At 45.2% G+C, this 12,454-nt stretch overlaps 2 protein-coding genes across 2 annotated transcripts; both read right to left on the minus strand.

The window, feature by feature from the left end:
- Nucleotides 1–393: 393 nt before the first annotated feature.
- LOC137879235 (ras-related protein Rab-9A-like) lies at nt 394–4,073 on the minus strand. The gene is made up of 3 exons (XM_068719916.1): nt 3,401–4,073; nt 2,241–2,275; nt 394–1,873 (listed from the first exon to the last, which is right to left on the minus strand). Exon 3 carries the CDS (start codon nt 1,811–1,813, stop codon nt 1,208–1,210), a length of 606 nt encoding a protein of 201 aa, XP_068576017.1. The 5' UTR covers nt 1,814–1,873; nt 2,241–2,275; nt 3,401–4,073; the 3' UTR covers nt 394–1,207.
- Nucleotides 4,074–4,811: 738 nt separating this feature from the next.
- On the minus strand, nt 4,812–6,618 carry LOC137879232 (transcription elongation factor A N-terminal and central domain-containing protein). The gene is made up of 2 exons (XM_068719914.1): nt 6,543–6,618; nt 4,812–6,429 (listed from the first exon to the last, which is right to left on the minus strand). The coding sequence occupies exon 2, from the start codon at nt 6,411–6,413 to the stop codon at nt 5,427–5,429; it is 987 nt and encodes a 328-aa protein (XP_068576015.1). The 5' UTR covers nt 6,414–6,429; nt 6,543–6,618; the 3' UTR covers nt 4,812–5,426.
- Between the last annotated feature and the right edge of the window lie 5,836 nt (nt 6,619–12,454).

Below are 12,454 nucleotides of genomic sequence, written 5' to 3' on the forward strand. Positions count from 1 at the left end.
ATTAATTGTACATTAAAAATCCAACATTTCTAAGGTTGGTTTGTGTGACGTAATCAAGAAGCAACTCGTGCAACAGGTGGAGCTGATTGACTTAATTGCCTCCTGCGTCAACACAATGGAGCAACGCGCGCAGTTCATCCACACAGGTGATTTCACTTGTTGCCTGATTAGCGGTCTGCTCAGAAGCCTGTGAGCAAACCAGCTGCATTTGATTGACATCTCATTAAGAGCCGACCAATAAGTGAAAACACCTGTGTGTCACTGACGTCACTATCACTGTGTCTGTTACCTTTGAGATGAACGGCTCGCCAATGTGACTGTGAAGCCACACACTTCTGGTACGAGGCCGCCACCTAGTGGACAAAGAGGGCACTGTATGTCAAATAAATAAATAAAAAAAGAATAACACAAAAGACTGATTTTTTTCTCCAGTTTCATTGTTGGATGCCGTTTAATTTCCAGTGTAAAAAAAACAAAACACATACAAAGATTCAAAAACTATAAATCTAGTTGATCATGTGACTGTTTAGTCTCTCTAAACCTAAAGTAGTGAATCTCATTAATCTACTTTGTTATCTGTAAATTGATTAAACGCATACATTTTAGGTACCTTCATGATGATGCAGAAAAAAACATCAACAGCAATTCAAACATTGAGAACATTCTCACGGTAGTTTGTTTAAGACTTGGAAATCATTTTGAGGGTTACAATCAGAACCAAATCACAATATTCTAGCTGGAGCCGTGGTTGTTTCTGCTCCTCTTACTTCTCCTTTTGTGGGCTGAAACTTGTAACTAGTGACGTCAAAACACTTTTTTTGGCCTTTGGCAGGTTGCCTCTTAAAGTACTTATCACAGACACCCGGCACAATCACTCACGACAGGCCTTTAACCCTTAGGTATCCAGTTATGTCCACTTCTGACACAACAATCTATAAACCGTGACAGAAATATCATTCTATGAGCTGTCCATTAATGTTAGGTATAAATTAATATTCCTAAAAAGGACCGTCAGAGTTGGGAAATGATAGGTGGAGAGTTCTGTGTGCCCTTGTGTGGTGGAAATGCTGAATATCGGCACAAAAATAGTGTCAGTTTTGGTCTTAAAAAAGATATTCCGATCCTGTCCACACGTTTCTCTTCACCAGTTCCTCTTTCTGCAGAGACACAGACCACAGTTGCAGAAGCGTCGCGCCGAGCTCTCCGCTCAGCAGCAGGTGGAGTCGGGGTGACTCTTCCTCTGCAGGTCCACTGTGTTGGTGTGAATGAGGTGATCGGCTCTGTCGTCCAGCGCCAGAATGCGACGTACCGCCTCCTCGAAGGCCGACGCCACATTCGTAGCATCCTTGGCGCTCGTCTCAAAGTACGGGTGGCCGCCGTTCTCGCGGCACCACTGCCGAGCGTCCTCCCCGGACACCTGCCGCTCCGGCACATCCAGTTTGTTGCCCAGCACCACGAAGGGGAAGCTGTCCGGGTCCTTCACGTCGGCGTAATAAGTGAACTCCTTCTTCCAGTTGGACAGGTTGCTGAAGCTCTGTCCGTCGTCCACGCTGAAGGTGAGCAGGCAGCAGTCGGAGCCGCGGTAGAAAGGCGTGCGGAGGCTGCGGAAGCGCTCCTGGCCCGCCGTGTCCCAGATCTGCAGGGTGACGTGGTGGCCGTCCACCTCCAGCTCCTTGTTGAGGAACTCCACGCCGATGGTGTGGAAGAGGTGCGAGTCAAACTTGTTGGTGACGTAGCGGTTCATGAGCGAGGATTTGCCGACGCCGCCGTCACCCAGGAGGATCACCTTCAGGAGGGTCGACTTTGACGTCATGGCGCCAGCGGGTCGGGTCAGGAGGACAATAGACACCACAAATAGAGAAAGTAGTTCCACCTGAGGAGCACAGAGACGTCCCCATTACTCAGAAAGCAAAGAGCAAAACAACGTTCAGTGTGTAGGTATAACTTCAGGAAAGGTTTTTCTACCTTTGGCCACACAGATGAAGTTGTGCTTGAGATAAGAACAATCTGCTCACCTGATAACACACCGCCTCTTTGGACTGCTGCTCACATATTCCCTTACACCGATTAAATCTAGGATTAAAGCTAATCCTATTAAAACAACCAACTCACGACACTACGCCGTGAATCAACTTCCTACAGTGTTGTATATGAAATGATACATCACATGGACACCGATCACAGGACCAGTGAGTCGTCCACAAGTGAATCAACAACAGAAAGAAAAATGAGTAACTCACTGTTATATCAGCACACGTATCATTTTGTCAGCAATCTGTCAAAAAAAAAAGAAAGAGAGAGGATTTAACTTTACTGATCAAGTTCACCCACTCACAGGCTGAGCTGCAAAGAGAAGTGACTTACGGGGGTTTAAGCACACATTTAATCAGCCGCCACACGTTTGCACGCTTAACATACCAGTTTAAGCTAAACGGCAATCATTCCACCCACATAGCAGAGGAAATCTGTCAGATGAAAGTCATTTCATCTCCTAATATAACTGTCGTATAACGTGTATAATACAAAAACAATATCTACTACTACTGTCCCAACATCCAACAGGAGTGTAGGTTCAGTCTGCGGCCAATTAGGACAACATTGGAAAGAATCCACTGCTTGTTAGGAGAAGTGAGGACTTCTTTGCAGAGTTTAGCTACATGAGTGAAGACATGAACTGGCAGCATGTTCAGCCCAAGGAACACAATTGGGTAAATGAGACCTTTAAAACTCAGTCTGCACCGCTGCTCACTGTCATTCTCTTCTGGAGAAATACTAAAAACGTGACAATGCAAGAGAAGCAGGAATGAATGGACACAGTCTCTCACTCTCTCTCACACACACACACACACACACACACACACACACACACACACACACACACACACACACACAAGTCATGTGCTTCATTCAGCAGACTGCTATAGAAGGCTGCTCCCATGACTATTTCCTCCAAACAAACCAATCACATGATTTAATTCAAACCTACAGCGTGTAAAATGTACTTAATTACTATCAATAAACACGATGTATGACGCTTACAACATGGGAACAACAGCTGTTATAACAGCAGTTTGCTAGCATGAAACTAACTTAAACAAGAGGGGGTTATCGCTCAGAAACTAGCATACACGTTTATTTAACATGGTTGAATATTGAAAACCGCTTACTTATGTTTAGTCACCATCAATATTTAGAGAGAATGATGGAGAAAAGCGAAGCAAAATAAGGTGTGTCCGATAATGGACGCACCACTATACACCGCTCCCGTTAGCTTAGCTGTCCGATAATGGAAGCGCTAACCGCTGCGACGCTCGCGACTTTACTGACCCATTAAGACATTAGAAAGTGACCATTTTAGCCACTGAAATTAAAATGTTTTTTTCCATTTCTGTAACTGTACCTGTCGGTGTGGCGGTGTGCGTTTAAATCCTCCACCTTCATTGCGGCATGGTGCTGCTGTGGGCCGGTGACATGGCGCTCCGGTGCTCCCGCTGCTCTCTGGCCTTTAGAGCCGCTGATGAGGCTCACATGACCCGTGGAGTGTCACGCCTCCGCCTCATCATGCGCTCTGCTGGATGTCACCACATCCACGTTTTATTGGCCTTGTCTGTTCTTAGTTTTTACATGTGTGAGACTAAATTTCTGAAACATGTTCATTTTTATACATGGAAAATATTTTAACCAAAGAAGTGGTTCCTAACATGGGGGTTAAGACCCCCAAAAGAGTTCCTTAATATCAGGGGGCACAAGATCAGATGACTAAAGCTATAAGAAAGAAAAACATACTATTGTGACACTAAATTAACAGGATACTTCCACCACTTCACTTTGTTTTTAGGGGTCACAAGCAGGACAAAAATGATGTGAACCACTTGGTTAAAGGACCCGGCAGCCTCCTGCAAACTCCAGGAAAACCTCAAACCTCAAAAAAAAAAAACCTCAAACCTCCTGCTATAGTTTTATAGCAACATGAACCGACTGAAATTGTGCATTGCCAATGCTATTGCACTGCATAAACGAGCAAATATGATCAAAAGCAATGCCTTTCTGCAGGTTTAAAGCCCCTTAATGTTGGTAAACCAGCCCGAAACATTGCATCTCTGTCTGCAGATTTCTTGTGCGAGGGGGAGAAGAGATAAATGGCGACAGAGCGCTGATTTGACAGGTCAAACCAGACTGAAAGGGTGGGATCTGTCACCCAACACGACACTCTAAAGACAGGGAGACACAGAGAAGAGCCACAGTGCTGAGATACCAAACAGCAACACTCCTACTGTATCTGCCTGATAAGATATTGCAGCTCCAGACCTCACAACCACAAGATGGGGGATTTTTGAAATCTTTGGACATCCCTGAATTATCCTTTTAAAACTGACTGAGTCTGCTGCAAAGAACAGAAAAGTCTCACTCACTATCAGCTCAAAAATGGAAAGATAGTGAAACTCTCAGCCTGTACAATAAAGGCCCGTCATCGTGCCACGTCGACTGAGTGAAGCACCATGGGATATCCACCCCAGAGGCAGATTACTGACTCACATGCCCACCGTTTTCTCAGGTCACATGTTCTCCACATGAATGGGATATTGTAGGGAAGCTAGGCACATGTTTTCTTCTCCTCGCTCCATCCCGCAAGAATCCTCCATCCCTTGTTTCCCCTCCTCATTCCTCCTGTTTCAGTGTTACAGAAAATACTTGACGCATTTAAGATGCTGCAGAAAATTGTCTACGCATTTGGTATTAAAAACACATATCAGCACTTTTGGCTCCAAATCTTCCACGTATTCAAGAGACAAGAATAGGAACCACAAAGCCTCGAGAACAATGTTTTTAACTCCAACTTGTTTTGAAAAGTTGTAGAAGTTTCTCAATCCATACAGGAAACTGACACTTTTCAACTGAGGTGAAAAACACATTCGCAATGACACACAACAGCAGAACTGATATGATGAAATCGACAACAACAGCAGTTGTCATGTTAATAAGTACAAAAAAAACTAAAAACCTTTTGGTTTCATCTCCTAAAAAGTAAACGTCTGATAGTGTTGGTCTAACAAAACAAGTCATTTGATTAATGAATTTAATTTGTCTCTTCTTTTTACAATAACTCTTGCGCAAACAAATATAAAAGACCCTCCTCTGCTCTCCCAAAAGAAGACGGAGTGTCCTCTAGGGCCTAAGTATTTGAATGATTGATTAATATGTTGATAATTAGCATTATTTATTCAAATCTCAGAAAGTATTGAAATTTCCAGAAGACTATTTGGTGTCTTCAAATATCTTGTTTCATTCAACCGACCTAAGTTTTGTTATTCCTGCTTGAAAAATAATTCATTCATTATCAAAGTTGTTGCTGATAACTTCACTGTGATCGACTAATTGATTAAAAGACCTATTTTTCTCCTGAATGATGGATCTGATACTCGTATCTAGAGGCAGACCCAGCCGCTGTGGTACCACTGCTGCCCACACCCGCTGCAGGTCACGAACGTCATAGCGTCCTCGTCAGGGCCGCTCTGCCTCACCCACGCGGGCAAGAACAGGGCACCCCTGGACACCTGCGTCACCCTACAGTCTGACCCCCCGCATCTTTTGCAGCGGATCTTCTGCGTCCGCGTCCCTTCCGTCCCCTGAGGAAGCTGCCTCTCGCTCACGCCCCGGGACGAGTACTCCTCCCTGAGCCGCCGGAGCTCTGCGCTGGCCATCTCCTCTGCAGACATCCGGGCGAAGGCCTCGGGCGACAGTGAGCCGCTCAGGAGGCCCCGACGTAGATGCCGGTTTTTGGGATTCCTCAAGTTGGCCACCTTGCTCCTCACGCAGGCTTTGTATTTGATGGATTCGTGGAGCTCGTGGATGTGCCGCTCGATGTCTGCGGCCAGCTCTGCGGCCTTGTCCCCTTCGGGAAGGTCGGGGCAGAGGGCGGCAAGAAGGAGCTGAACACATTTGGATCTTACAGATGAGAAACTACAGGATGCAGAGGGGCTCTCTGCGGAGACATCTTTTTCCACTAGGGATGACGCTTCTTGTTGTGCACACTTCACTTTGCTGTCACATGTCCGTGCTGACTCAGCGCGGGAGTCCCCCTGCTCGGAGACTCCTCCATCCTCGGCCTCGTCTGGCAGAGACACCCTCGGAGAGAGCTCAGGATCCTCTGTGCTTTTCGCACCTCGGGTGTCCTTGCTGTACTGTCTCTTCCACTTGGACAACAAGCTCTTGGCTTTCCTCTTCACGCCATCATCGGAGCAGCTTTTCAGGAGCCCGTGGAGACGTTTAACAACGCCTGTCGCTTCCAGCTGCTCGGCCGTGATGCAAGACTTGTCGAGGTCACCGAGGAGGGTCAAGATGTCCCCATAGCTTCTGTCTGCGTTGGATCTCTCCATCTGCACAGCACACTGGACTATTTCTTTTGCATCCATGGTGGAGATAAGACACCTAAAAAACAGTAAAAATGAGACCTAAACAATAAAGATCTCTTACAATAAACACAAGCCTTTACAGTTTGCACCATTCAACATTTAGAAATATTGCTTTCTGTGTTAGTTTACCTGCAATCCCTCAAGGTTTGCAGCCACGCCACACAACCAGGAAGTCTGAAAACGTCTCTACAAGGGAGCAGCCATGTTGGATCAGTCTTGAAAACAGGAAGTTGTCTGAACTCACCTCTAGATGGTGCTGTAACCTCACAGACGTACACACTCATGAGGAGTTGGGCTAGTTTGCTATAAGTTTCTAATGAAGAAAATAAACGATCTGAGCTTTTATGACACCTATTTTTATTATGTTTATTTAAATAATTTTGAACAAGACATCATTTTTCTAAAGGATGCAGAGTTTTGTCAATTGTGAGCCTGAGTGAGGGGAGTGAATCCTGTAATCCTTGTAGTACTTTGTGGCGTGTTAAATCTATTATTGTGTCACAATAATGGGGCCTAGCAGTTGTGCTGTGGTTAGTCTAAAATGTGCAGTAGGATTAGCTCTTTATGTGAGGATGTATTTGTGTGCATTTGGCTTTTCAGGTTATTGCCTTTTCAGAAACCAGGCTAGATTTTCACAACCCTTTTCAATACACTGACAATAACAACAAAGCTGGATTAACATCTGTGTCAAAGCATTGGGAGAAGCGAGGGTAAGTATTCCTATTAATCTGTATGATTATGACTATTGGTTTTTCTGGATGGTTGTGATGCTGTTAGAGGATTTGCAGGAGCTACATAATTGCATGTTGTGCTGCGTGTAGAAACCTGCAGTCCTCACATACCAACGGCCAGTCTGCAGACGAGAATTCTGAAAAAGAGCGGACGTGTCGCATAACAAGATGAGGCAAGCCTCCTCAGCTGTTGTGCAATTATATGTTATGAAGAGAGAAGATGAATGAGTGTGTAGGATAATTCATGGTTGTGGAGCTTAGACAAGAAACGTTTCAGTGCGTCAAAAACACTACAGAGGAGAGACTAGTTAGTGGGTAGTTGTTAAAATGTCCTCGGAGCCAGTTCGATATAATCACACAGTCGAGAGTGACGTGTGTGAGTGAAAATATAGAAAAACTCTTCACATCTGTTGTGACGTATTTGATGGATTTCAGTCCTATGGCATGGCTCCACTGGCTGCCTCTGTGTCCATGAATCTGCGTTTTTATATCATTAATTCACATTTAATAGCAGCACCATAAATCAAAGTGCACCCCCGTCACATTATATTTTATTATTCAGACAAAAATAGCTCCATGACATCACCCTCACCTCAATCTCATATTTAAAATGTGCTCTCAAGATTGATGCAGCAGGGGCCGATAGCGGTGGAGGCCCCCGAAGGAAGGTTGATGCGGCGTCTCTCCCCGTGACAGCTTCAGGCTCTCAAGTCTTCAAACTGCAGCTTTTAAAAAAAAAAACAAATGGGAAGTGGGAGCTTCCAGTAGGCTTTTAGCTGCATTAATGTTTAATTTTTGGTTCTGAACGCAAGTGTGCTGACTTTAGGGGTTTTCTGCCGGTGTATCCGGTAATGTGTAATGTTGGATGTGACATTTTTTGTCTTATGTTGTCGTCTTTTTTGGTGGACTGAGGGTCCCCTAGCTCAAAGTGTGTGTTGCTTCTATGTGTGTGTGTGTGTGTGTGTGTGTGTGTGTGTGTGTGTGTGTGTGTGTGTGTGTAGAGATGGGTGGGGTCCAGCTGGGTCTCCAGTGAAGAGACAAAAACAGAAACCTCTTTCGGCAGTCGACACACTGCAGGCCCACTTGCCTTTTGTTTCTCCAAGCACACACGACTGGAATACCCAAAAGGACACACACAAGGCTCCTTGGATCTTATCAAGCCATTTGTTGTGTACTTTTGCACGCTCCTTCCTGGTCTGTGGGAGTGGAATTTTACCAGCAGGCCCCGGCTGTGGCGTCCACTCGTCAACGGGTGGCGCTCTCTGCGCTGTGCTGATTTCACTGGAGAAGTGGAGTCCTGCTGTATCACATCCTGCTTTTGTTGTCTCCGCCTCTTGTGCAGACCACGCCACACTTGATGGCGTGTTCGCATGAGCGCACACACACATACACACACACACATACACACACACTACCCCTTGAGAAACCCTGAGGAGGAGAGCGGCCTCTCTTGTTAAAGTGATCAGTTTCTTCATGGGCAGACATTCATGACAACATGGTAAGTCCCAGAGACCCCCCTACAACATGAAAACACCCCCAACGCACACAATTATACAGCACAAGTGTGTGTGTGTGTGTGTGTGTGTGTGTGTGTGTGTGTGTGTGTGTGTGTGTGTGTGTGTGTGTGTGTGTGCGCATCAAGCAAAACAAGAGAATAAAAGGTGGTCACAAAGATGGTGAAATCACTAGCTGCCCCCATGTGAAGCGTTTGTGTCTCTCATTCTCAATCATATTTAATATCAATATTGAAGAGCTGTACACAGACTATCAGGGGGGGGTAGAAAAGGGGGAGGGTTGTGTATTTTTTTCTCTCGTTTTGCTGAGGGGAGGGTAGTCTTTTTTGGGAGAGAAGAAAACTTTCCCATCACACTGACCGTTATGTCTTCATTTCCTCTTTCACTTCGGCATCAGAACAAACAGTTCAAGCTAAAGTTGTCCTTTGTTCTGTCTGCTAATAGTCGACACTCGTATTCTACTTCTGTTTGAATCAGCTCACGCCATCATCTTATTTTGCCTTTTTTTAAGTATTAATGGTGGAAAGAGTTTTAGTAATAAAATGTATTGTGTTGTAATCACACAGGTGAAGAAACCCTAAACATAACATGGCACCTAGTGAGCTTTGTAGCAGCTAGTCGGTGTGTTTCTACTCTAGATAGAGAGACAGTTAAAGGTTGCGGTTTTCATGCTGTGAGATGAAAATCAACTTCTATTTTGCATCTGAGCTTAATGTTCTTGACAGGTGGTGTGTGCGCGAGAGTGTGTGTGTGACAGGATGGGGGGGGGGACTACTCCTCACCCATCACACACACCCATCACGACCTTGAGGGTGATGACAGATGACTGAAGTGAACCTTTTTTTTTTCTCTCTTTGTGTTTCCTTTCTCTTTGTTTCGCCACGGGGTTCACTCTGCTTTGCCTGACGCTCTGAAAGCTTTCTGCGTTTCTATTTTCGGGGTTATAAACTATCACGGTCTCTATCTTGTGCTTATTAACGGTCTCGCGCCGCCTCAGGCAGGAAATGACACTCCCCAAACATGCAACCACAAACACTAGCGACTGTTATGTCTCTTCTAAGTTCATCATAATATCGTCCTTTCTTTCTGGTGAAACTCTCGTCAAAGCCAGAAACAATAAGGAAGTGATATCAGCGAGTTTGTGGTTTTCGCTGCAGTGGCCTCAAATGCAGAATCACAAAGTACAGTCACACAAACGTTGATGCTGCTCCTGGCATGTTCTTGTGACCAGCTCTGTGAACGCATTACACCGAAAGCAGTGACCTGGATTCTAAAAAGAAAATATGAGTATTGATTTTAATGCTCTCGTGATTTTGCTCTGAAGGACGGTGGCGTACCAATCCTCAGTGGTTACAGCCTTATGTTCCCTCCGATGAGTAAACTGTTATCCACATTGATTTGTTTTCCCGTGAAACCCCCTCTCCTTCACACACACACACACACACACACACACACACACACACACACACACACGCATGCTCGGCCTTATGGGAAATCCGCCACCCCGGGTTACAAATGACCAAATCCTCCCACGCCGCTCACAGTTGTGCAGCTTCTAACATTCGTAACGTGATCACGGTGGAGGGGCGAGGCTCCACAAGTAAACTGTGCACAGGTGTGAGCTTGGTTCAGCTGTGAGGGCGACGGCGATGGAGCGGCACCAGAACTCCAAACAAGAGTCCTTCCAAGGTGAAAGTTAGTTCAATGTGATCCCCGTAACGCAAGGATTTATGGGTAAAAATAGCCACGCATCATCCATAAACTACTGGTCATACCAGACCAAGCAAGGCTGTGAAAAAATAAAAACCCTGCAGCTATTCAGTTGAGTTTTGATGCTTATGAATTAAGGTTTTCATTTGTTTACCATTTATTCTTATTATTGTTAATTATCACTGCATTCGTATCCACTAAACGTGGGGCTGAAATAGATTGAAACAGAAGTTCACGCCTCATCATAAAGAGCTGTAACTGCACAGTTAAACATCTATCCGTATGATGAAGGTGTGTTCAAGTACCTCATAGATAAGAGCTCAAAGTGCTTTTGTCTCACGGGGCGCGGCGCCTTGTGTGTGAACGACCACTGCAACAGAAGGCTTTTGTCTATTGTGACCATATCTTCTGTCAGATATGAAGCAGAAGACAGATATCATATCATTGTCTACATTTCTCTGAGATGATTCTGTTGCTGCTAAACATGAGAAAGAGTTTTGGAGGGATTGAGAACATCTCTGGGCAATACAACGATCAAACTTCCACGTCGATAATGCCTTTTTTTCTAAAACAGAAAGGACAGAGACGGCACGTACTGTCCTTTTTACATTTATAGCCTGCAATCTCCCCCTCCTCTCTCCCTCCTCTCCCCCTCGCTTCTCTGGTCATTTCCGTCGGATGATTGAGTCTAAATTCCAGATATCCCACAGTTAAGATTCATGGGCCTGCAGTGTGTGTGGACGGGACACTTCTTTACCTTCATGCTTTCTTTTCTATCATCTCTCTCTCTCTCCTTCATTTCCTGCTCTTCACTTTCCTCTCCTCTCTCTCTCGCTCTCTCCTCTGCTCCTCTTACCGCCCTGCAGATTTACATTCCTCCGTCATCCTCCATTTCTCCTCCCGGCGCCTGTCCTCTGCTTTCAGCCGTCTGATGGATGCCTCGGGAGGACCGAAAATAGTGTATGAAAAGTGAGAAAGAGCGTGGGATGAAGCGTGTTTTCAGACACGAGCGGTGGAAATGCACACACGCGCATTTGCTGCATGCATGTGTTTGTGCGCTCGCTCACACAAATTCCTGCCTGGTCATGTGGCGGAGACGTTAGCAGCCAGCTGAGAGCAGGAGTCACCCCCTCGCTCTCTCTTTTTCACTCTAAAGTAATCAATAGAGACAAACGCTGTACACAAAACACACACTGTTTGGTTTGAGCACCGAGATGAGAAAGCTGCGAACAGACTGGGGTGTCAAAAAAAGGTGCGATTACACCTACACTTCTTAAAATAAAAACACTGAATAATTCCATCAGCTTTTTAAATGGCGACATATAAGCAAAGCAGGGTTTAAAGCGAGACTATGTCACGTTGAGAGACGGAATAACTGCGTCTTTCCCTTTAATTAAAGGAGTAAAGGCTGCAGTGCAGAGGTCAAGCAAACCTCTCCAAACACGCTCGGTATGAACACACACAACTGGACATCACACACATTTGATGACGGGCTGTCTGAGAGCTGCTGCAAATAGTTAACCTCTGAACTGCTCATCGTGTGGAATCTGAGACAGACAGAGGTGGCGGCCACTGAACTTCATCCCTTTCTGCAGCTCAAACTCCACTGAGAGGATGAAAGCTGCTCTCACTATTAGGTTTGGAGGGATGAAACACATCTGAAGACTCAGTGCAGGTCATGCTCTTTTCATTCCCCTTGGCTTTGAACTATAGTCCTTTGTTACTCGGTTGATCTGAGGTAAACCACAACGCTGCATCTCACTTCCTCGCTTTCGGCCAGCATGTAGGACTTTGTCTCAGTCCAAAAGGGGAACTTTAAAGTAAGAAAAACACACACAGACAATGTGCTGGTACACAGCTTAGAGGAAGTCAACACTTAACAGGAAGCTGGTGAGCCGTCGTGTTGTCTAGCATCGATGCTCGGTAGCTTGTTTAACTTACACTCAGGTGGAAACAGTTGCTACGAACAAATGTTTGTTTTGGGACTTTTTATCTTGACTTTATCTTGAAATGAAATTGATTTGCGTTGACAACAAGTGATATAATTTCATCAAATGTGCAGAAAATTGTGATTTGCATCAGTTAT

This window comes from Cebidichthys violaceus, unplaced genomic scaffold, assembly GCF_023349555.1.
Source record: "Cebidichthys violaceus isolate CVI_PGR_0920_01 unplaced genomic scaffold, fCebVio1.0.p SCAF_24, whole genome shotgun sequence".
NCBI lineage: Eukaryota > Metazoa > Chordata > Actinopteri > Perciformes > Stichaeidae > Cebidichthys > Cebidichthys violaceus.